The 21,012-nt window shown below is 35.9% G+C and overlaps 1 protein-coding gene across 4 annotated transcripts in view; it reads right to left on the bottom strand.

The window, feature by feature from the left end:
- Positions 1-21,012, bottom strand: part of LOC121326715 (collagen alpha-1(XI) chain-like) — an 85,924-nt gene that overhangs the window by 38,327 nt on the left and 26,585 nt on the right. For all 4 annotated transcript variants that reach the window (XM_041270125.1, XM_041270124.1, XM_041270126.1 and 1 more), the window contains 24 exons: positions 20,528-20,590; positions 20,147-20,188; positions 19,839-19,901; positions 18,623-18,697; positions 18,208-18,291; positions 17,553-17,609; positions 16,201-16,254; positions 15,985-16,038; positions 15,638-15,691; positions 15,122-15,175; positions 13,094-13,147; positions 12,843-12,887; positions 12,025-12,078; positions 11,876-11,920; positions 10,816-10,869; positions 10,261-10,305; positions 9,286-9,339; positions 8,440-8,484; positions 8,086-8,139; positions 7,936-7,980; positions 3,784-3,837; positions 3,426-3,533; positions 2,539-2,592; positions 1,027-1,080 (listed from right to left, as the gene is read on the bottom strand). In XM_041270125.1, the coding sequence (XP_041126059.1) occupies positions 1,027-1,080; positions 2,539-2,592; positions 3,426-3,533; positions 3,784-3,837; positions 7,936-7,980; positions 8,086-8,139; positions 8,440-8,484; positions 9,286-9,339; positions 10,261-10,305; positions 10,816-10,869; positions 11,876-11,920; positions 12,025-12,078; positions 12,843-12,887; positions 13,094-13,147; positions 15,122-15,175; positions 15,638-15,691; positions 15,985-16,038; positions 16,201-16,254; positions 17,553-17,609; positions 18,208-18,291; positions 18,623-18,697; positions 19,839-19,901; positions 20,147-20,188; positions 20,528-20,590 (1,365 nt within the window). The remainder of the gene's footprint in view (positions 1-1,026; positions 1,081-2,538; positions 2,593-3,425; positions 3,534-3,783; positions 3,838-7,935; positions 7,981-8,085; positions 8,140-8,439; positions 8,485-9,285; positions 9,340-10,260; positions 10,306-10,815; positions 10,870-11,875; positions 11,921-12,024; positions 12,079-12,842; positions 12,888-13,093; positions 13,148-15,121; positions 15,176-15,637; positions 15,692-15,984; positions 16,039-16,200; positions 16,255-17,552; positions 17,610-18,207; positions 18,292-18,622; positions 18,698-19,838; positions 19,902-20,146; positions 20,189-20,527; positions 20,591-21,012) is intronic.

Below are 21,012 nucleotides of genomic sequence, written 5' to 3'. Positions count from 1 at the left end.
AATATTGGAACATAGTCAACTTTAACACCAAAAATCGGATACTTTAAAGATCTGGGACATTTGTAGACGGTCATTACCACTTATTTCATAACACAATCATATGGTGTAGGTGTATATACTAATAAACACACTTGTAAGATTTAAAATATGTGTCTTAACAAATGAAATTGCCTTGTTGGCTAGAGTATTCCAGTGTACCATGTACTGGAAACATGAGGTATTATAAATTGATTCAATCTTCTAAAACCACTTAATTAAACATCAACCTAATACCTAACTAAAACAGACAGTTGGTGAATTACAGTGGTCTAGTCAATGTAAGCAGTCTACTGTATCTGTAGTCATGTTTCCATCTGTAGTTAAATTTCGAAACTTCCAGCACATTGTCTAACAGGCTGATCAACCTCACCCACCTCGAGACCTCCCTGATCTGCATATAGTACACTGGTTTTTGCGCTCAGAGATGTCATTCCTGACAGTCTCATGTTCCAGCTCAACAAAGCAGTACTTTCTGTATTCTCAGCTAGTCCATCTCATGCTGAGAAGCTGATTTAGAAAAAATAATTTTTGAAGCACTAGCACAATTTCTCAGTGTGTTATTTTGTTAACTCCTTTAGTGTTAATTTAGTGGGTTGGAATGTGAGGATGATTTTTTTTTTTGCTGGGACATATTTGTTTATGAAGTCAGGAAGCGATGACACAAGTATTACTTTTTAATACAGTGGTTCAGAAACTTTCAGAATTGAGATCCTTGCTGGAATTATAATATTGTGAGATGTTCTGATTTATAAAACACTGCTAGGGCAACAACTGACCACTGGGTGACACTGTGTGATATGTAAAAATGCCATTACAAATAAGTGATTTTAGCCATAATATTCAGATTTGTCAGACAAACTTGTTGTATTCTATTATGGAATGTTAATCAAGTGTGTTACGTTGTATATGCATAGGAGGTGTGGCATTTTACCTTTTTTTTTTTTACTGTAATACTCATGTGTGAATGTAATAAATAAAATAACTTACCCTGGCACCTTTCTCTCCATTGGCTCCTGGAAATCCAGGGAAACCAGTGGAGCCCTAGTGATAGGAAAACATAATGGTGAGAGAGATGCATACCATATACCCGAATGGGCTTGAGATCTAGGGTTTGGTATCTTACATTGAGTATATCTGCCAAACACTTTCTGAAAATAAGGAAATTATATTTGGCATGGTTTTAGTGCAAGAGTGATGATGAAATAATACAATATACTCAAAACTAACTTTACTGATTAATAAACCCTAGTACAAGCTTCTGACCTTTGTGCAGTAAGAAAAGACACAGCGTCTAAGGAGTGCTTAAATGAAAATGGATTGCATGACAATGAACTGCTTATGAATCTGGAGCAAATTAAAACTAGCTTACCATTGTACTCTCAGTCCTGGGAGCATTGTAAGCATTAACACAGTCATTAAAACTACATTTAGCATTTTCAATAGAAGACACTATACACATATAAACCTTACTGCAGAGTGTAAATATAAACAAAATAACTAGTGCTGTTTATTTCTAAGAGCTGCTCCCAGCCTTGATTAACGAACTCAGTAAACTGGTGAGCGGCAATAACTCCTAATGTTTGATCATGCGTCAGAACTCAGAGGCAGCTTTAACTCTACAAAACTAGCAGCAATACTTTTGGAGTCCTCTTTATCAAAATAAATGCCAGCATCTTAAAGAAACAAGAAGATTAAAACATCAATTGTAGGGATGCTGTCCATATTATGCAAATAACATGCTTAAATTAAAACTCAGTTACATTTTGCAGATTAACCTGAACGTCCATCAATACTGATTACAAATGAATCCTTCATTTCAGTGAAGGGATTATGAGGCTGAGAGATGCACATTCTTTGAATAAACCTCACAGTCCCATTATCCTATTGTAGTTTCCTTTTTTACTGGCACATCTTAGCATAGGTATGACCCACAGAGATGCAAGATTTCATTTTAATATTTTCTGCAGTGGGGCCCAGTTCCTTTTATTTTCTTTTTGTGTTGGATTAAATTAATTCTTTACACCCCTAGTCTTCCTCAATTACTTGTACTATCGACATATTAGTTCAATCGTAAAAAAGAAATAACACAATGTTCACAACTTCATATGCTTGAGCAGCCTTGGAGGTGTCTTGCTGCTTAGCTTCTTAGACCTTTTACAAATCCAAGATTATATTAATCTCAGTTTGTATTCTAGCCTCTATGATCTCAGACTGTTGCATCCATTTTATAAGTAGACAAGCCTGAACATGCCCAAGCCCCTCATTACAGCACAATTTGCATGAGTGAAAAAGACAGTAACCCATCTCCACTTCATTCCGTGCTGTGATTTTTTTTATATCAAACCCATTGTGATGAAATGAATTATTAATTTAGGAAGTGTGGCTTGTAATGTTAATGTGCAAAACCAGACTTGTCATTCAGGGTCAGTGAAGGAAAAGATCTATAAAGAAAAACAAAGCCCGTACACCATTTCTTCACCTTCCCTTATATTTACATACCTTTGGACCTTGTCTTCCTGGATACCCGGGTAATCCTGGAACACCAAGTTTTCCCTAGAATTAGACATTATTATTATTTCATTGTAGTAAGTAATATTAAGACCTATAAATGTTACATGTGTGCTTTATTGTCTCCAGGGGGTATAGGGAAAGCTAATTTTTCATACAGCATATATGGCGATCAGCTTTAATTACTGAGTGTATTATAACTCAGGGTACATGGAGGCTGTCTGACTGTCTGTAAGCCACATCTTAGATTTTTACATATATCTAGAGCTGGTTATTCAAATGTAACGAAACTTGCTGACATTCTTTAGCACAGAGTCTTGACAGTATCAGAATATGGGGATAAACAGAGGTTGTCTGCAGTCCTTCCGACAGTATGTCTGCATGTTACAGTTACATTTCAGCATCTACTCGAATGAAACTTGGTTTGGACATTTAGCACCAGGATCAGAATCTGGGGTTTTATGATGGCATCTGTCCATCTAGCTGTAGGTCAAACTTGTGCATACATGGATATAGGTCACGTTGATTTATTTGTTCATGTAGCCGATGAGTGTCACTGACTTGTTTGTTATCAGTCTTTTCATCCATCTAATTAGGTTGCGTGACATTTATTATTATTTTGACAGCATGTACACAATACTGATAAAACTTTTAAAAAATATGATTTTTGAATATACGTTACGTACCAAATATATTTATTTGTGTCTTGCTAGTGCTGCCTCATTTGAAACAGTTATAACAAATGCAACCTTTTCTTTCTTTAAAACACATTCTTAACAAGCCATAGTCAAAAATCATTGCACTACTTATAGCTTTAGCATTGGTGTAAACATGTTACTTGATGTTATGTAATTTAGTAAAGTGGGTCATTAGCTCACCTTTTCACCAGCAAGACCAGGTGAGCCAGAGTCACCATTGGGACCAGATCGACCTTTTGGGCCTTCAGGGCCATCTTCACCTCTTGGACCAGCCTGCCCAAGTTCACCCTAAATACAAGCAGAGCAGCAGAAGTTTCTTTTATGTATGCGTTATTATGCGATTTGAGAACAACTGAATGTCCTTGGTATGAACTGATCTAATGATTTCAATGTTATACAAATTTGTATAGTGTGTCTGTCACCACATATTTAATATCAAAAGTGTTGAGTTCATACTGTACATATATTTCAAACACATATTGTTGTTCTGTATGTGTAGATTTTAATTCACTCATGCTTAACCCTCTACAGCACATACCCTGTCTCCTTTGAGACCCATGTCACCCTTGAAACCTGGGAAACCATCTTCTCCCTGAAAAAGAAGTTCAAATAATATGAATATACAAAATATATCTTTTAAGAAAAATGAACAAAAAATCATGTGTCTGCTGGATTACAAAGTCCTTTATCCGAACCATGAAGTTAGTATTTTGGACCACATAGCCCCCTGCTGGTAGAAAAAGCAGTGCCTTTTAGAATTACATCTTAACAAAAAGTTGAATAGGCCTCAAACCCGGGAATAATGCATGCTAAATGCCTTTAGGCTGTTCACGTCTACATTCAATTTTGTTTTCATCTGACCAGTACCCTGCCTACTTATGCACTCACAAATATAGCACATGTGCAGAACATATGCTTTTAGTATCCCTGATTGTTTATTTGTGTCATAAACTGGTAAATTAATGGTAATGCAGCAACCTTGTTAAAAACACAAGGGTCATGAACATAAACTTGTTCTAAATAAACAATGTGTCACAAACTGTATTTGTAGAGTAAACAGCTCTCTTCCACCCATTTCAGAATTGCTAACGGCAGCCTAGCTTTCTACATCCACGATCAATGCAACAAACAGCAGTTTTAATTTTCTTTTTATATATATCCTACACTATATAACTGTTCTACAAGTAACCTCTAGAACATCTCAAAGGGTTCACATGAAAGGTAAATAAATACGTTGCACAACAAATAGAAAAGAATATTGTTTAGACAAAAATAGCCATCAATTACATTTTCCAGAGCCGTTAACAGAACACAGACAATGAAATGGCTTTTTATGAAGACAGGTGAGAAAAAAAAATAAAATAAACTATGACAGGAATGCAATATTAACCCCAGACAGATGGACTATGGAATGTTCCATTCTAGAATCTTAATAGCAACATACAATCAGTTTAATAGGTCACATTCTAACTGGGAAACCATGTATTGTTTTATTTTGACGTGACCAATTCTGCTATCAACATAACAAATGTTTATTTTTCATCTTTCTAAAATGTCAGCACTTAATAAAATAAATAAAAGCAAATGTACATGTAGCACAAGGCAGTACGCTAGCCTGGTAGAGACATTCCTTGCATGCTGCCACGTGTCTGGGCTTACTCTTGATCAGATATGAATAGGTCCTAGGAGGATACCGCCCTACTATCCCTGGAACATCTGCAGTCGTTTCAAATTATCAGTGGCTTTTGTGGGGATTGTCTATCTACCCCCTGTTCATTAAATCATCACATCTCATGGAGGCTCAGTCAGATTTAGGTCAGGTAACTGTATTTAACACACCCCAAACTCACTTATATATAGTTTCATGAATAGTTTATTTGATTATTATCTCAAATTCTATTCATGAGAAATCAATGTAGCTTTTTAAAAGGTGTTTCTAGAGAACTGTTTCTCTGTAGTTTAAGTGTGTCAATAGACTGTGCATAGACACCTCACAGATGCATGCCGCAAATGTGCACAGCATATTATGATATGTTTTGATTACTTCAGAGACTTTGTGAGCTGTGAAGGCCAGTTTCCTCCTGTAAGCAGAATTCTTCTTTTGTCTTGTTATGTCCCAGCAGCATGTAGCATTCATTCACATATGGGATAAGTGTAACCTAAAATAATTCCTCCACTTAAGGGATTTAAAAAGTCATTACCTTAAAGAACATGGTGTGCCTGCTCATAATTACACAACTGAGTGGACTTGTCCTCACAAGGCATTGGCCTTTCATCTCTGAGTCCAAAAGACTCTTGAGACAGCTGCTCAGTACCATGCTGTGGTGTTTCCTATCTCCACCTAATAAATAGCCCACAAGAGAATAAACCAAAATATCTCAATGAGGAACCATTGTTTGAACAACCTGCATGAAAGCACTGCAGTGTTAAAGCACCTCCAGTTTCATGCCGCTCTTAGAATACATTAAAAAAAGTAATTGATTAAATTTGGTACCAATGATCTGAGGTTATAGAGTCTTGAGTATTGAAGAATATATTCTATCATTTAAGCTATAGTCAACAGCTATTTATCAAAATACAACAGTAACCTCTAGATGAGACTTCCAGTGATTGTCCTATATTGTATTTTCAATCCTTAAAAAATGTGTGAAAGAAAAGCCTTTGATACAAGAGCCAAGAGTCTTCCCTGAACCAGCGGCTGCCAAGACTGATTTGCTGCCAGCCAACCGTGTCCAAGGTGGAACCTGATAGGGGATTCCCAGTTCCTGTTATCCCTTCCCCTTATGACATCACTAAAATATAATGGGACTGATTTCTAAAGTATTTTCTTCCTTGAAGAAACTGTTACAAAACTACTAAGAACTAATAAACATGCATAAAAGCCCTAATAGTATCCTTTACATGACACGCAGGGGTAGATGTACTCAAGTGTTGTGGCTGACCAGTTGCAAACGAGTCAGAAGTCTATGGTGAAATGTACTAGCCATGGTGAAGCGCAATGTTGTTAGTGACATTTTAGGGAATGCTTTGTGGCAGCAGTTTTTCTTTACGGTTTAACCTTAGATGAATATGTAATTATGGGTGTTCCTGCATACATGGATGTTCTCAAATATTATAATGAGACCTTTAAAAGGCAGTATGAAAAACACTATCGCCTAACCATGGGTGCTGTAAATGCTGCAAGACGGAGACGCTGTCTTCAGCAAGAACAAGTGATTTGTAGGATTAGAAGAGAAAGGGTATTTCGTACTCGCATTACCCTGTTCAATTTAAATGAAGACCAAATTAGCACAGGTCCAGGCTCAGCAGCCACATAATTCTTGACCTGATGTCTGATTTAAAAGATAACCTGGAGCCTGTCACCCAGAGAAGCTATGCTATCTCTGCAGTGGTTCACCCTGCACTATCTTGCCTCTGGGTTCTTTCAGGGGACTGTGGCAGCTGTTGCCCAGTCCCATTTTTCTAGTGCGTTGTCAGTTGTGCTCAATGCATTTTTGAAGCAAACACCCAAATACTTATTTTCCCCTAAAAGCAGGGTTTGCTTACAAGCCTTGAAAACACATTTCCATGACATTTCTGGTTTCCCCAATGTGTTGGGAGCAATAGACTGCACACATCTGCAGCTAACCCTTCTAGCTCATCTGTATCTGTATAGGATAGGGAAACACACCTATTCTATTAATGTGCAGGTGGTTTGTAATTGTGCACAATTTAGCACTGCACCCCTGATTAACTTATTTGGCATATATAGGCTAATACAAATTAGTGGTATAATGCAAAATCGGTTGCTGGTCCTTTGAATTTCATATTAACGAGAATTGACAGTCCTCCTGTAAGTATCATAACTTGTCAACATAGCACCGAGATTTATTTTGTGTTAATTGTCTAGGTTAATAAGTAGGCCAAGTTAAAAATAAAACAAAACAGCTCAAATAATTTAGCTTCAATTTAAAATAATCTTTCATTCGCATTGTACACCAATGTGTACAATGCAGCAGTGTGATTTATGTTCTGTTACTGTTAGCCTACAGGCTAAAGTAAAAAGAAAGTGTGTTAGGTATTCATTTGATTTTACTACTGTACTACTGTATTTTTACATAATGTAATGTGTAGCCTACCCAATAGTGTTATTTCACAGCAATGATGTATACATTTAAAATACAATGAGTACTATAAATGTATATGTGTGCAATTATATTGTATTTTTACATTGTATTGTAAAACCGAGACTGAGAAATGTCAGACAAACATGTCCGGTTTTGCAAGGGGCTACTGCATGATTATGAAAAGCTTTTTGATAGAAACACATTTTTTATTTGGGGGTAAAGGTGAAGGCTCCACTGTAGAATCTGATGGGATTAGACTGCCTTTCATAATGTATTCGAAAAATTTTTGCAAGCCTCTCGCAATGCTACAGATCCTGCTAAGAGGACGCACATTTAATTTAGTATATTGAAGCTTTTTTCATTAACAAATTTTCTTTCACTACATATGACAAAATGTATACTTTGTGAATTGTCTGAACGAAAATGCAAATTACGGTATGTTTGCACTGCGACTGTCATTATCGATGACTTGACAGAAACGTTAAAAAAAATAAAAACATTTAATTTAAATTTAAATTAAATAAGACCCCCTCAACCACTGTTGAGAGTCAAGTGTGTGAAAATATCATATAATCAATAATTACCTTTTCACCCTTGCCGCCCTTAAGACCACGGACGCCATCAGCACCCTGTGTGACACAGACCACAGAGTCAAAACATATACATTATGTACACCCATAATAGACAGTAAAGAAAGTTATGGGTATAAATTAACACTAATAAACTCAAATTACCTTTACACCTCGGGGTCCAGGATATCCAATTGGTCCTTGAGGGCCAGACTGCCCCTAAACATACAGAAAATAATACAATATGTGGAACATGTGAAAATAGAAATCTATAGGAATGCATGTTGAATTAGGACTTCACAGTATTTCACAGAAGCAATGACAAGCAAATCATTAAACAAATATACACAGATTAGAGGCAGTACATGTGGATTCAACATTTCACAGATCCTGTAACTAAACAGGTTTCAAAGTCTTAATGTGTCTGTAATTGAAACAGAAGGAAAGGATTAGGTTTTGTAATAGGTTAAGAGGTTTTGTCAGGCAAACATTCAGAAGGGTCCAAATCAGTTCACTTACTTGGGCACCTTTTTCTCCAGGTGGACCTTCTTTGCCAGGGTGACCCTAAAAGACAGTAATCAACATTATACAAAGATACATCCACCACTTAAAGTCTCCGCTACTGTTTAACTTTTGCAATAATATTAAAGTGTTGAAAGTTCATTTTTTGCACATTTCTAATTAATAATGCTATTGGTGTTATCTGCGCTTATCTCCCAAGTTCACTGTTTGCAACACAACAGAAGTGCTTTTGGCAATAGCTGCAAAAAACAAACATCAAATGTTCCTCTCATCTATGAACCCATTCTGTCTCTCTGAAGGGCTTTTCTGTTAGAAGTAACTGCACTCGATTAGATTCAAGCAGGCTTCCCTTTCACCCAGCGCAGAGAAATTCCCTTTCACCCAGCATCTCACCCTTAAATGTAGTATAGCTCTAGGGATCACTTTTTAAATTATAGGGGTCTATGCAAAGTATACGCCGTTTACTCGTATATCAAGTTGGCTTAGTGCAAAAGAACGTGGAACTTTCCCCGTTCCTATTCAATTTGTCAATATGTTGTTTATATGCCCTTCTTGGGAGACTGGCTTGGCATATTGTATTACAGGAGAAAGTTTATTTTTTTACCTCCCATCCTTTTTTTTTTCTGGTCTACCACCCACCTCAGAAACCTACCATAGTATATTTCCCTATATTTATCTGACCTTTCACAGATTACACATTTTTGAAGAAGGCACAGGGATGATGTGAGAATCGACTAATTAAAGTATGTTTTAGTCTGTATTCATAAAACATAAAAGTGCCAGTAAATGTATAGTCCCTTCATATTGTCCAAATTGAGCAAAAATATTTAGTAGAAAGCTTACATGAGGTCCGTCTGAACCAGGCAAGCCAGGGAGACCAGATTTACCCTGGGGTCCCTGAAAAACACAAATAATATAGTTCATTAGTTACATGATTAACTTCATTTTCCATTATATTATATAATAACGATATTATATATATATATATATATATATATATATATATATATATATATATATATATATATATATATATATATATATATATATATATAGTATATACAGTTTTTTTTTTTTTTAGTCTTTTTTTTTTTTTTTACCCAGGTTTTCTCCCCAATTTAGTGTGCCCAATTATTATCTGTATCCTCGGCTCACCGCTCGCAACCCCCCCTCCTCCCACCCCCCCCCCCCCCCCCCCCGCTGACTCGGGGAACGGAGGCTGGAGCATGTGTCCTCCGAAATGTGCTCCTGCAAATCCATCATTTTCTGCACTGCTGACCCACAGCAAGGCCACCAGACCTATAGTGCCGGAGGACAACACAGATCTGGAGGCTCCACTGTAGAACCACAGGCGCCCTATCGGCCACAGGGGTTGCTGATGCATGGTGAGCGTGGATTCCCCTGCTGACCTGAGCCCTCCCTATCCGGGCAGCACTCGGCCAATTGTGCGCCACCCCCTGGGAACTCCCGGTCATGTAGAAAAGTAGTCATTGTAGCAAAGTAAATCAGTTTAATGAAAAAACAGTGTGGTTTTCTTATTTGTAAAAATATAAATACAAAATGCAACATCTGCTTTTTCATATGTCATTCTATTTCATACAAATTAAGTTATAAATCCCATATTGAGAGTAGTTTTAGATACAGATTACAAGAGATTAGTGCCATTCATGCCACTATTATATTATTTAAATTTTTTCTTGTGGAGTATTTTTATGTTTTACATGTGATTATTATCCAATGCAATGTTCAGTTGTGTCATCAGACTGTGGACTATGTCATATCTATATTTTGCAGTTTGTTTAAAAATCAGAAACTTACTTTTTCACCAGGTGGACCAATAGGACCTTGAGGACCTGGAAGACCCTGTTTAAGAAATCAAAGCAGTTAATGTGATGTTATAGAAGTGTACAGATACTATGGGGTTCGCTGGAGGAAAAACTGAAAAAAAATGTACTCAGGAGCTAAGTCAGAAGCTTTTCATAATTCACAGTCAAGCTATAATTTGGTAATACAAAAACTGTACTGTCTGGTTCAGAGCTCGTTTTTTTCAGCTCCCTGAAAGACCAGGGCTTTGGCATTCAGGAGGTAACCTGATCCGGTATGGAGCCCCAGAAGGTGTGGCTTTTCTTATTAGAATTCAAGCCACATGAATGTGCTGCTTTGAGCTGCTTCCTTCAGCAGTAGAAGCTCACAGTATAAAGGGAAATTGCTATGGATCCCAGCTAGAAAAAAAAAAAAAGTACAGGCTCTGATAGTTCTAAAAAAAAGCAATAATTTAACAAAGTTCAGACTTGATGCTTTAGTTCAAAGGAGATTATAGGTTGCTGTCATGATGGCATGGTTATTGTTTTTATTTTTATTATTTGTACTCACTTGTGGGCCAGGGATTCCCTGCTGTCCGGAAGGTCCTGGCTCTCCCTGAGGACCCTAATGGGAGGAAAAGAGAAATTTCAGTAACTTCCACTATGCTGTTTAATACTCTTGCAATGATGCATCAGACAACTACAGTAATGACAATCATTATTATTATTATTATTAATAATAATAATAATAATAATAATAATAATAATAATAATAATAATAATAATAATAATAATAATATTATTATTATATAAGGAAATTTGTGGGTACATTTTGTTCATAGGTTTTTAGTTATGGGTGCTTGTTTGGTGTACTGTGTACTTTCGATACCCAGCAGGCCTGACTCACAATGAAGCAAAATGGACGTTTGTAATTACAGTGTGTCATTCTGTGAACCACGTGTATTATCAGCAGTGGTGCAGTACTAAATCTGAAGGTACCAAAAAGCCACTAAAATATTGATTTTCTTAAACAAGATTTATTGTTCAAATTCTAATTGTATTTGTATACTGAACTTCTAGTAACAGATACAGGTAATGTGTTTATCTCATTTCTACACACAGTCGTAGTCAATGTACTGCTGCTGTCCTCTTTGTCAGTATTTGTAGCCTTCTTAAAGAAGTAGTTTTGTACGACCACACCACAACACAGGCTGGTAAGCTTTTTGAATATAAAACTTGGTAATCAAGGTACCCAAAGATCGCAATGCTGAAATGTAGTAGTAGTTACAGTAGGGGGCAGCAATGAACATTGCTTGTGGCACTACAATATGAAGTCAGTTTCATAACTCATGAACCCAGTTTAACTAGGTTAGGTTTGGCTTAAATGATATCAAATGTTCATGGGCTGGTGCCAGGTTCCACAATATATTCATAAGCTTGCCCTTTCATCATTTTGAGATTGGTTGAAACAAAGCCTGAAACAAAGTCAGCTGGGTTTTTTTTCTGTCTCTAGTAACCACAGGATTATCTTTCTTTATTCAATTCAAACAAATGGAATAAGCAGCAGTGACAGTTTGTCAATGCAAATATTTTAATTAAATGCAAAAACTAAAATACAAATCCATCCATACCATGTTTCCTTTTGGACCCTGAGGACCATCAATTCCAGCAACACCCTAAAGAAACAAGGCACAGTTAATGATGAATTCTTCAAGATAAAGCTGAGGAGGTTTGAAACAAAATTCCAATGAAAAGTGAAGGAATATCTTAAAGAACGTACAGGCTGTCCAGTGGGACCGGGAGACCCTCTTGGTCCGAGCAATCCTCTTGGACCCTACAAACAAACAAAAAAAAAAAATTGTTGAGTGCATACATTCACAATAAAGGCTGTGGTTATAAAGATAACTAAGTTTCTCTCCATAATTATATACTGACTCATATTCAAATATCGCTTATTTAAATTAAACCTTAAATGGACTGTTTATTAAAACTTTAAAATTAAAATGTATTATATTATACAATATTTAAATTTGTATCAACATACTTGTTTGTTACATGTGGTTTAAAAAAAAAAAAATGTTAAATAATGTTCATATATTTTTTGTTTTACAAACTTCACTTATTTGTTTTAATTAATAATTCTATTATTTAGGGTTAAGAGTCCAGATGTACTTGTTCAAAGGTCAAACTGTGATATAAAATTAGTTTTAGATTTAAATTGAACTAATTTCACAACTATTACATGTATGGAAACTGTATGTATATGAAAAGGAATCTCGATAGAAAAGACTAGACCATTGTATTTTCCCTTGAAATTAAGTTCAAACCTCACATCTGGATTATCAGTCCTCTGAAAAACATACTGCCGAGCCATTAAGCCTAATAAAATGAACAGTACTGAGCACTAAATCAGATAGCAAAGGGTAAAAATACTGTACATACATGTACAGAAGACTGCTCTGTATAAACAAATATATCTTTTAATGTAACTGTGTAAACCACATGCTATCAGCAGCTCATATCGGTGGAATAATCTTGAAAGACCAGAGGGGAACTAAATGGTTAATACGTGCTAAAGAAGATAAAGAAAATACGTACGCTCTCGCCAGAAAGACCCCTTGGCCCAATCTCTCCATCTTCTCCCTGCAAGCAAACGGGAAAGGGTTAGCTCTCTGACACAGAGGAGTCATCACCAAAGATCTCTGACACAGAGGAGTCATCACCAAAGATCTCTGACACAGAGGAGTCATCATCAAAGATCTCTGACACAGAGGAGTCATCACCAAAGATCTCTGACACAGAGGAGTCATCATCAATAACTGACACACAGAGAACAGAATGAAACTTACTCTTTCTCCATCATCACCAGGACTGCCAGGGGGCCCTGGTGGGCCGATTTCTCCCTGGAAAAGAAAAAGCAGAGACAGCATGTGCTATACTGAAGGCTTCCATATCTGTGGGCATCTGAATGATGGTACCGGTATAACTGACAAAGGCCTGTAATCGCATGTTTCCCAAGTATTAATCACATTTCTTCTTTTACCTGTACATGCAATGTTCTGAATTGCTTTATTAACAAGGACAATGACCAAAAAACTTTCTTGAACAAATACAAAGGTTGAAGCTAAATGTTGATAAGACAAAGAAAATGTTATTGGTAGAAGAAGAAGAAGAAGAAGAAGAAGAAGAAGAAGAAGAAGAAGAAGAAGAAGAAGAAGAATTGTTTCTTACTGGTTTATTTTTCAAAGCCTCTGCTAAAATCCTTTAGCATTCCTTAAGTAAATATGGACTATGAAGGTTAACTTTATTACTGAATGCAGTACTATACTCCAAACCACGATGACAATTTGGGATGGTGGTCTCATGGAAGACAAGACAAGAGGATTTCAGTCCTGTAATTCATTTACCACATTTCTTTTTTTTTTCTTGACAGTTAAAATGAAGTGCTCTAACTGTGTGTTAAATATTCACACATTTTTGCTTTGTGCAGAAAAGTCCTTTGTTATTGAACACGCTGGGACATTCTAAGCTTTTCTTCCTTTAAAAAAAAGAAAAGCTAACATTGTGCTGCTGGTACTGTAATTATATTGTGCGTTTTTTGCATAGGCATCAATGTAAATAAAATGCTATAATTACATATATAAAGAAATAAAGAATTAAATGCATGCAAAGACACACAAGCAATCAGACAAATTAATAAACACACATATATATATATATATATATATATATATATATATATATATATATATATATATATATATATATATATATATACACATAACAGGTTCTAATCACAATCCACCTTATATTTCCTTTTACCTAAACTAATCTTAGGGGTCAATTTGATCAACCATAAGCCACAGATTCATTAAGACAGTTAACATCACTGGGGATTCAACCAGTATTGCTTCAAATCGTTATCCTTGCTTATCTTGGGATAGATGGTTGATGTAATCCAGTGGGATCCCCTTGTGCTGTATGAAGAAGTAAGGATTTATCAAGATTTAAACAGGGGATCCTATTTGGGGGCACTTCTAGCCAGTCTGTATCCCAGACTTAAACAGCAAACAGGAAAATCAAGGCAACTGCGTCGTGTGTTTTTGTAGAATGGCAATCGTCTCAGAAATGATTATTGGTCTACATAATGAAGAGACTGGCCACTTTTACAGAAGATGGGGATTACAGAGGATTGTAACATCTGAAAGGCTTAGTGCAGGTAGTGAGCAAGCTATATTGACCTGAATAGTGCACCAGGGTTTTTCTGTACCATTACTTTAAGAGATAATAACAGCTTTACTGCCCATTGTGTGTTGAAAGACCATCCTGACAGGAAGCAGTGTATGTGCCTTGAGGCTAGGTCACAGGCTCACATTATTCTTAGCAGAAATCCTAATACTCTACATATCAATTCATTAGCACTGTCCGATCTAATTTGAGGAAGTCAGAGATCTCATAGCATTTGTCAGAGATGACCAGATGTACTGAGCCCTAAGACGATTTATTTCCTAAGTAGCTTCAGTACCTCCCTTCAGAATCAAGACACAGCCTATATATTAAACAGCAGGCCTGCTTAAGCATCTTCTTCTCAACAGCAGAAGTTTAAATCAATAATAAAAAAAGAAATTTCACTGACGTTATAAAGTTTAGTAACTACATTCCCATTGTCACTTTTCACTGTTCTCCTACTATATGTATATTCTTTGTCAATTTCTCTTTCTTTGTGTCTGATTGTAGGAAATGTGTCATTTAATTAGCCAGTTTAATGACATATTCACTGGTGTTCTGCACTTTAAAGACATTGGTGTTTTATTATGCGTGACCTTGTGAAGTATAAAGAAATGTTAAGAAGCACAGAATATTGACAGAACACTTACTCTATGACCTTTTTCACCAGGCAGACCAGGAAGTCCATCAAATCCTCTGTCACCCTATTGGTAAACAACGGGGACAATTAAGTGACATATCAGAGTGTTAACCATAGCAACAACAAGTACTTCCATCTAAAATATATTAGAATATTATTAAGAAGTGGCCACAATAGTGGCTGTTAACAAAAATCCTTTAGCCACTGCTACAGACTAGTATAGTATTTTTATATGGACAAGTTATCAGCATGGGATGGTTTGTTAAAAAAAGAAGCTTATTTTAATGGTATAAACCAATGCACCCGACTTTTACTAATCCCTGAAAAAGGCGTTCTTGGTGTTTTACATAGTGTAGACTATAGTGTGCATTCTTTTAGTTCATTATGTTATGGTGCACTGTAACTCAGCTTTCTTCATGAAATTCATAGGTACTAATCTTAAAATATTACATTTCAAGTCAACTTATCTTATCTAACGCTTTGAAAACACACACACACAAAATCGATCATTCAGCTGAAAACGCACCTTTGCTCCTGATTCTCCTGGCATTCCTCTGGCACCATCAGCACCCGATCGGCCCTTAAAAGTCAACAGGTTCATTTAAAATCACGTCAGCCGCAATATGGGGCTTTAACCTCCTGTGTGCACAGGGGTCCACAAAATATTGTACTGTACAGTATGCTTTACCAAGGGTTGCAAGAGCTTATTGCTAGTTGTCTGATGGTTGATCTAACTATTTTGAGGACAATCTTGTTCTTGGTGTTCTTGGTGTACTTATTGGTCTGCTAATATATATATATATATATATATATATATATATATATATATATATATATATATATATATATATATAGGGTGACAGAGGAACTTACCCTTTTGCCAGATTTGCCTGGAGGACCAGGAGGACCTTGAGAACCACGAGGACCCTAATACACAGAAACCAAACAGTTAGAATTACATTACATGTGATGGTCCTTATTTGCACATCTTTCTAATCAAGTCTTTATAGATTAATTTGAAAGATGTGCAAATGAGATAACATTATTTATGAAATGAATTAAACACTGTACAAAAAGATGTATCTTTACCTGAGGACCTGGATCACCACTATCACCTTTAAGACCTGTTGACCCAGGGACACCCTGCACAAAATAAATGAATACATATATAAATGAAAGGAAATAGAGACAGGAAATAAGAGCAACAATAACACATTATAGTAAACAAAAGGTGGTGCTGCTGAGCAAAAAAAAAAAAAAAAAAAAAACATGTTGATGAAAATGATCTGCCAACAAACTCCAAGCTCTGTAAATTGAACGTACGATAAAGACAGTAAAGAAGACAAACAGGAACTGTCAGGTCCTGCATGGTTTTCTAATAATTTGTATTACAGAGGTTCATAACTTTTTTCAAAATGGAATACGTGTTCTTTTTGTAGACAGAACAACACCAAAGATTTGCAATTATAGTGAAAGGTTACTAACAAGTGCAGCTGCTCTAATAAAATGATAATGTGTCTTAGTGCTATAGGCCCTCCTTATGCAAGTCACTATGAGAGATATAATTTATACAATGAACACTCAATTACCAAACACCTCTTTTTTCTTTCTTTCTGTAAACAGCAATGTTTACTTGACCTAAATGTATTTTCCTTATTTATTTATTAGTAACAGTCTGACATATGTCTTTATATATGTTGCATTGTATATATGTTGCATTATATGGTATTAAACGGTTGGCATAGTCATTCATGGGAATTTACAATACTGTGCAAAAAAAGTGTTAGACACATTCAGGAGTTACAATATATCGATGTTAGGAGCATCAACAATTTACTCAAAGCCTCCACTAGTGTGTTCCACTATTATAGTTACTTTGACTGTTATTAATACTGCTTAGTTTGGGTGAGAAGAAACCAAGCTTGTCATTTAGCAATCTAGAATTCACATTGATCAGAATCTTCAAAAACACAACAACTCAAAATAAACTATTGATGAGCAACTAATACGTAGTGTGTTGATGGTGTGGGTTGATTCTGTGGTAGTATTAAAGCAGGTTGATTCTAAGACTTTTGCACAGCAGTGTATACAGATATTATTTTATATAGTAAATCCTAATTCTGAAAGCACAGTCAGCATCAGCTTGTTGTCTCATCCATGGGTCATCTGTGTAAAGGTGTTATGAAAGCTGCTTCTTCTTCTTCTTCTTCTTCTTCTTCTTCTTCTTCTTCTTCTTCTTCTTCTTCTTCTTCTTCTTCTCATACTAACAATTACTAAAATGGGTGACTAATTCCATCAACCTTGCATCGCCACGTGTTTTGCAGACTGAATTTTGAACAGAATTATGAATGGTTCTAATCACCTCTATTGATTCCTGAGCATAGATGAACGATACATTATTTAAGTCAGCTTTGGGTATGCCACGGTTACTGGAAACTTACCACAGGACCAGACCTTCCAGTGAGACCCATTGGACCTGATGGACCTCTCATAGCAAGCTGAAGAGAAAAATTAAATAAAATAAATCACCTAGAATTCGATCATGCATCTGTACACAACACCACTGAGATTTCAATTCTGCATTTAGACTGGTCAGATCTGGTTGTTTTGTTGGTTTTCAGCTGGTGATGCTGCTTTAACATATATTAATTCTGGCTACAAAGAAAACCATTATGTCTCTGTAAAAGTAACTATCATAGTCATAACTAGCTATGAGGACACTTAGGTCGTGTCCTCCGTTGTTTTTTTGCATCATCAATGCTGATGCTCATGTAAAGATTCTTGTAAAGTACAAAAGACTACTTAATTTTCTCTGTTCGTTTGCCGTGTAACATAGTGTTCTGGCAGAAGCGAGGAAGGCAGCTCATCCTCTGCCAGGAGTAATTAAACTGTATGCTAAGTTAATCATGTCAACACCATTCGCCACTTTGGCATTTTTATATTCCACAAAGAAGGCAGCAACTGACCAAACAGGCAACTTGTCTACACAACTGAGTAGTCAGTTTAGACTATGATCAAGATTGAACCAATCCAAGGAAGGGGATAAAACACAAAATGTACATGCAGCAGCTGCGTAAAGGGTTAGCTGACACTTACCCTGGCTTGAGAGAGAATAGCCTGGGCCTGAGCTTCCTGGGCTGAGACAACTGGTCCTTTCTCTCCATCTCCACCGAAACGGAACTGCAAAAGGGGAGGGAGGTTATGAAAATATTTTACATAGTACAGTGCTGCATCAGGCAAGTTTTGTTACATCAGGTCCCTAAGATTATTATGGTATATCCCTAGTTAAACACATGTTTTAATAGCAACAGTTAAAAATTAGCAGATTTCAATATTTAATTATTTGGGAATAAATTCCTATAAAATGCTCCTTAATTATATTGCACATTGAAAGAATCATTATTCACATGAACTGTCACTTAAGAAAGTGTGGTCACTGTTATTTCTTTACCAGTGTTTTGACATTAGGTGCACTGCAAGAAAAGTGAAAGAATAAATGTGAGCGGCTTACTGGCAGCATGAGCATGGTACCTGGAGGCCCAGGCAACCCATCAGCACCTGGGAGACCGGCACGGCCTGCAGGGCCCTGTTAGAGAGAGGAAATACATCATGTTGAAAAAGATTCAGCAAGACTGACTGCAACCACATTTAATTTGGGCTTGGAACCTTTTAATACATTTATTATAATAATGCTGAAGAAAAAAGCTCTTTACAGCCTGGGTTAATGTTTTAATTTAGGGGTTTATGACAATGTTCTATTTATTTATTTATTTATTTATTTATTTATTTATTATCCAAAATCTCAACAACCTTATTTATTTTATTAGATTTTTTTCCCTGGGAAATTAAAAACATTTAGATGGAAAAGTTTATGCAATACAGTACATTAAGCTAATTTAATTTGACAATTAAATCCAAAAATAATGTATAATAATGTATTATAATCCACTGATTCATTTTATTCCCCCAGGAAAATAGTTACTTTGATGGGGCTCATAGGAATAGCACCTCTGATCATAGGAGATACTACCTGAAATATACTTGTTAGCTGAACATTGTAGAAACCAAATACACTGGTGGATGTTGTTTTGGAGAAACCAGGCTGCTTTGGTAGATTACATAGCTCTGTACACAATGCATGCATGTATGTATGTATGTATGTATGCAAAAGTAAAACAAATTATTATTATTATTATTATTATTATTATTATTATTATTATTATTATTATTATTATTATTTAGAACCTATGAATAGTTAATCATTTCAGAAAAACGTATATTAATTTTACAGCAGTCCCTATTTATTTCAGTTAGCCACAGAAGGAATGCCTAAAAAATGTTGAGTTTTAAGAGAAGAAAGCAATGATACAGCTAAGAAAAAAAAATGTGCAGCTTGCAGCGGCACTCATCCTGCTTTTCACTTTCCATCAAATTCAAACATTTCAGGGACCCGCTAAATTCCTGTCCTGCGTGTCAGGATGAATGTATCTTTTCTTTTCAGGAATGCAAGCCATCAGGTCTAGAGTTCCTCTAAATAACTGTAACCCCTTCATTGGCTAGTAGTGTGTGTGTGTGTGTGTGTGTGTGTGTGTGTGTGTGTGTGTGTGTGTGTGTGTGTGTGTGTGTGTTGTAAAGACAATCACTGAATGGATGACATTAACTGTATGTTTTTTAACAATTACATGTCTTTTAACTTCACTTCATTAAATGGCACAGAAAAGTCTTACCCTGTCACCGGGATCTCCGGGAGGACCAGGGGGGCCTTGTAGACCTGAAGGACCTGGAAGACCCTGAAAGAAACGAAGAGCATGCTTGAAATGCCCCAAGAATGTGTTTAAATACATACGCTGTTAGAACAGTCGTGGTCAGAAATCAGGAACGCTTAATGTTTAATAACTCTAAAAACTTTGAACTCATTCCACTTCTCCTTTTGAGTTCCTTTTTGAAAACTGGAATTTGAACTAGTGTTTACATAGGACAAGTACAAAAGCCAGCAGCTTCGGTTTTTTTTTGTTCTAAAAACTGTAGTACTTACGGCGGGACCTTCTGGTCCTGAGGGGCCTTCTATAAGCATTCCCTGCAAAAAAAACCCCAAAAAACAGCAGTGCTTATAATAAGTCATAAATCATGGAACAGTATAACAATCTAAAAAAAAGCTGTTTATACAAGGTGTAGTGTCATTAAATTAGGCTCATAGTATTATTAAAATGTGGGAATTACCATCATTTTTTTCACCTAGAAAATTAAAAAAAAAACTACATTTAAACAGATTAATATCTCCTTCATGAAAAAAATTTAAAAAACTAGGTAGTTAAATGTAGTATGTTTAGCCTTATTCCCTCCAGAAAATATATATGTCTGAGTGAATAAAGTGGGTTGCAGTATAATTAGGTTAATAATATAACTTTATACTTACAGGTTCGATGACTGCTGGTTCACCTTTGTCTCCCTTCTGCCCAAAAAACCCTTGGCCATTTACCTACAGACACATTTTGAAATAGATAATATGCATTTTCTTCACCCAAACCCTCTATATATATATATATATATATATATATATATATATATATATATATATATATATATATATATATATATATATATATATATACTCGTTGTCTCTTGCTTTGTCTTTAGAAATTCAGAGTGAAATGTTGTGAATTGTGGACTATTACTGTATATTACTAAACAGGTTATAAACTCTTTATGTGAGTTGTATTCACAGCCATTGTACATCAACAAGTTCCTAATAAATTCAACTACATTTAAGCGATTCAATAGGCACTCATAAGGGTTTGCAACCATCGTTTCTAAAGTTACTGACTCGTCACCGCAGAGGGTTAGTCAGGCTAGTGTTAAAGGCATTTTGGCAGTTAAGTGAGGCGAAAGCCAAGAGTTACT

This window comes from Polyodon spathula, chromosome 14, assembly GCF_017654505.1.
Source record: "Polyodon spathula isolate WHYD16114869_AA chromosome 14, ASM1765450v1, whole genome shotgun sequence".
Lineage (NCBI taxonomy): Eukaryota > Metazoa > Chordata > Actinopteri > Acipenseriformes > Polyodontidae > Polyodon > Polyodon spathula.
Note: the sequence above shows the minus strand (reverse complement) of the source record. Positions and strands in the feature narration are given on the sequence as shown.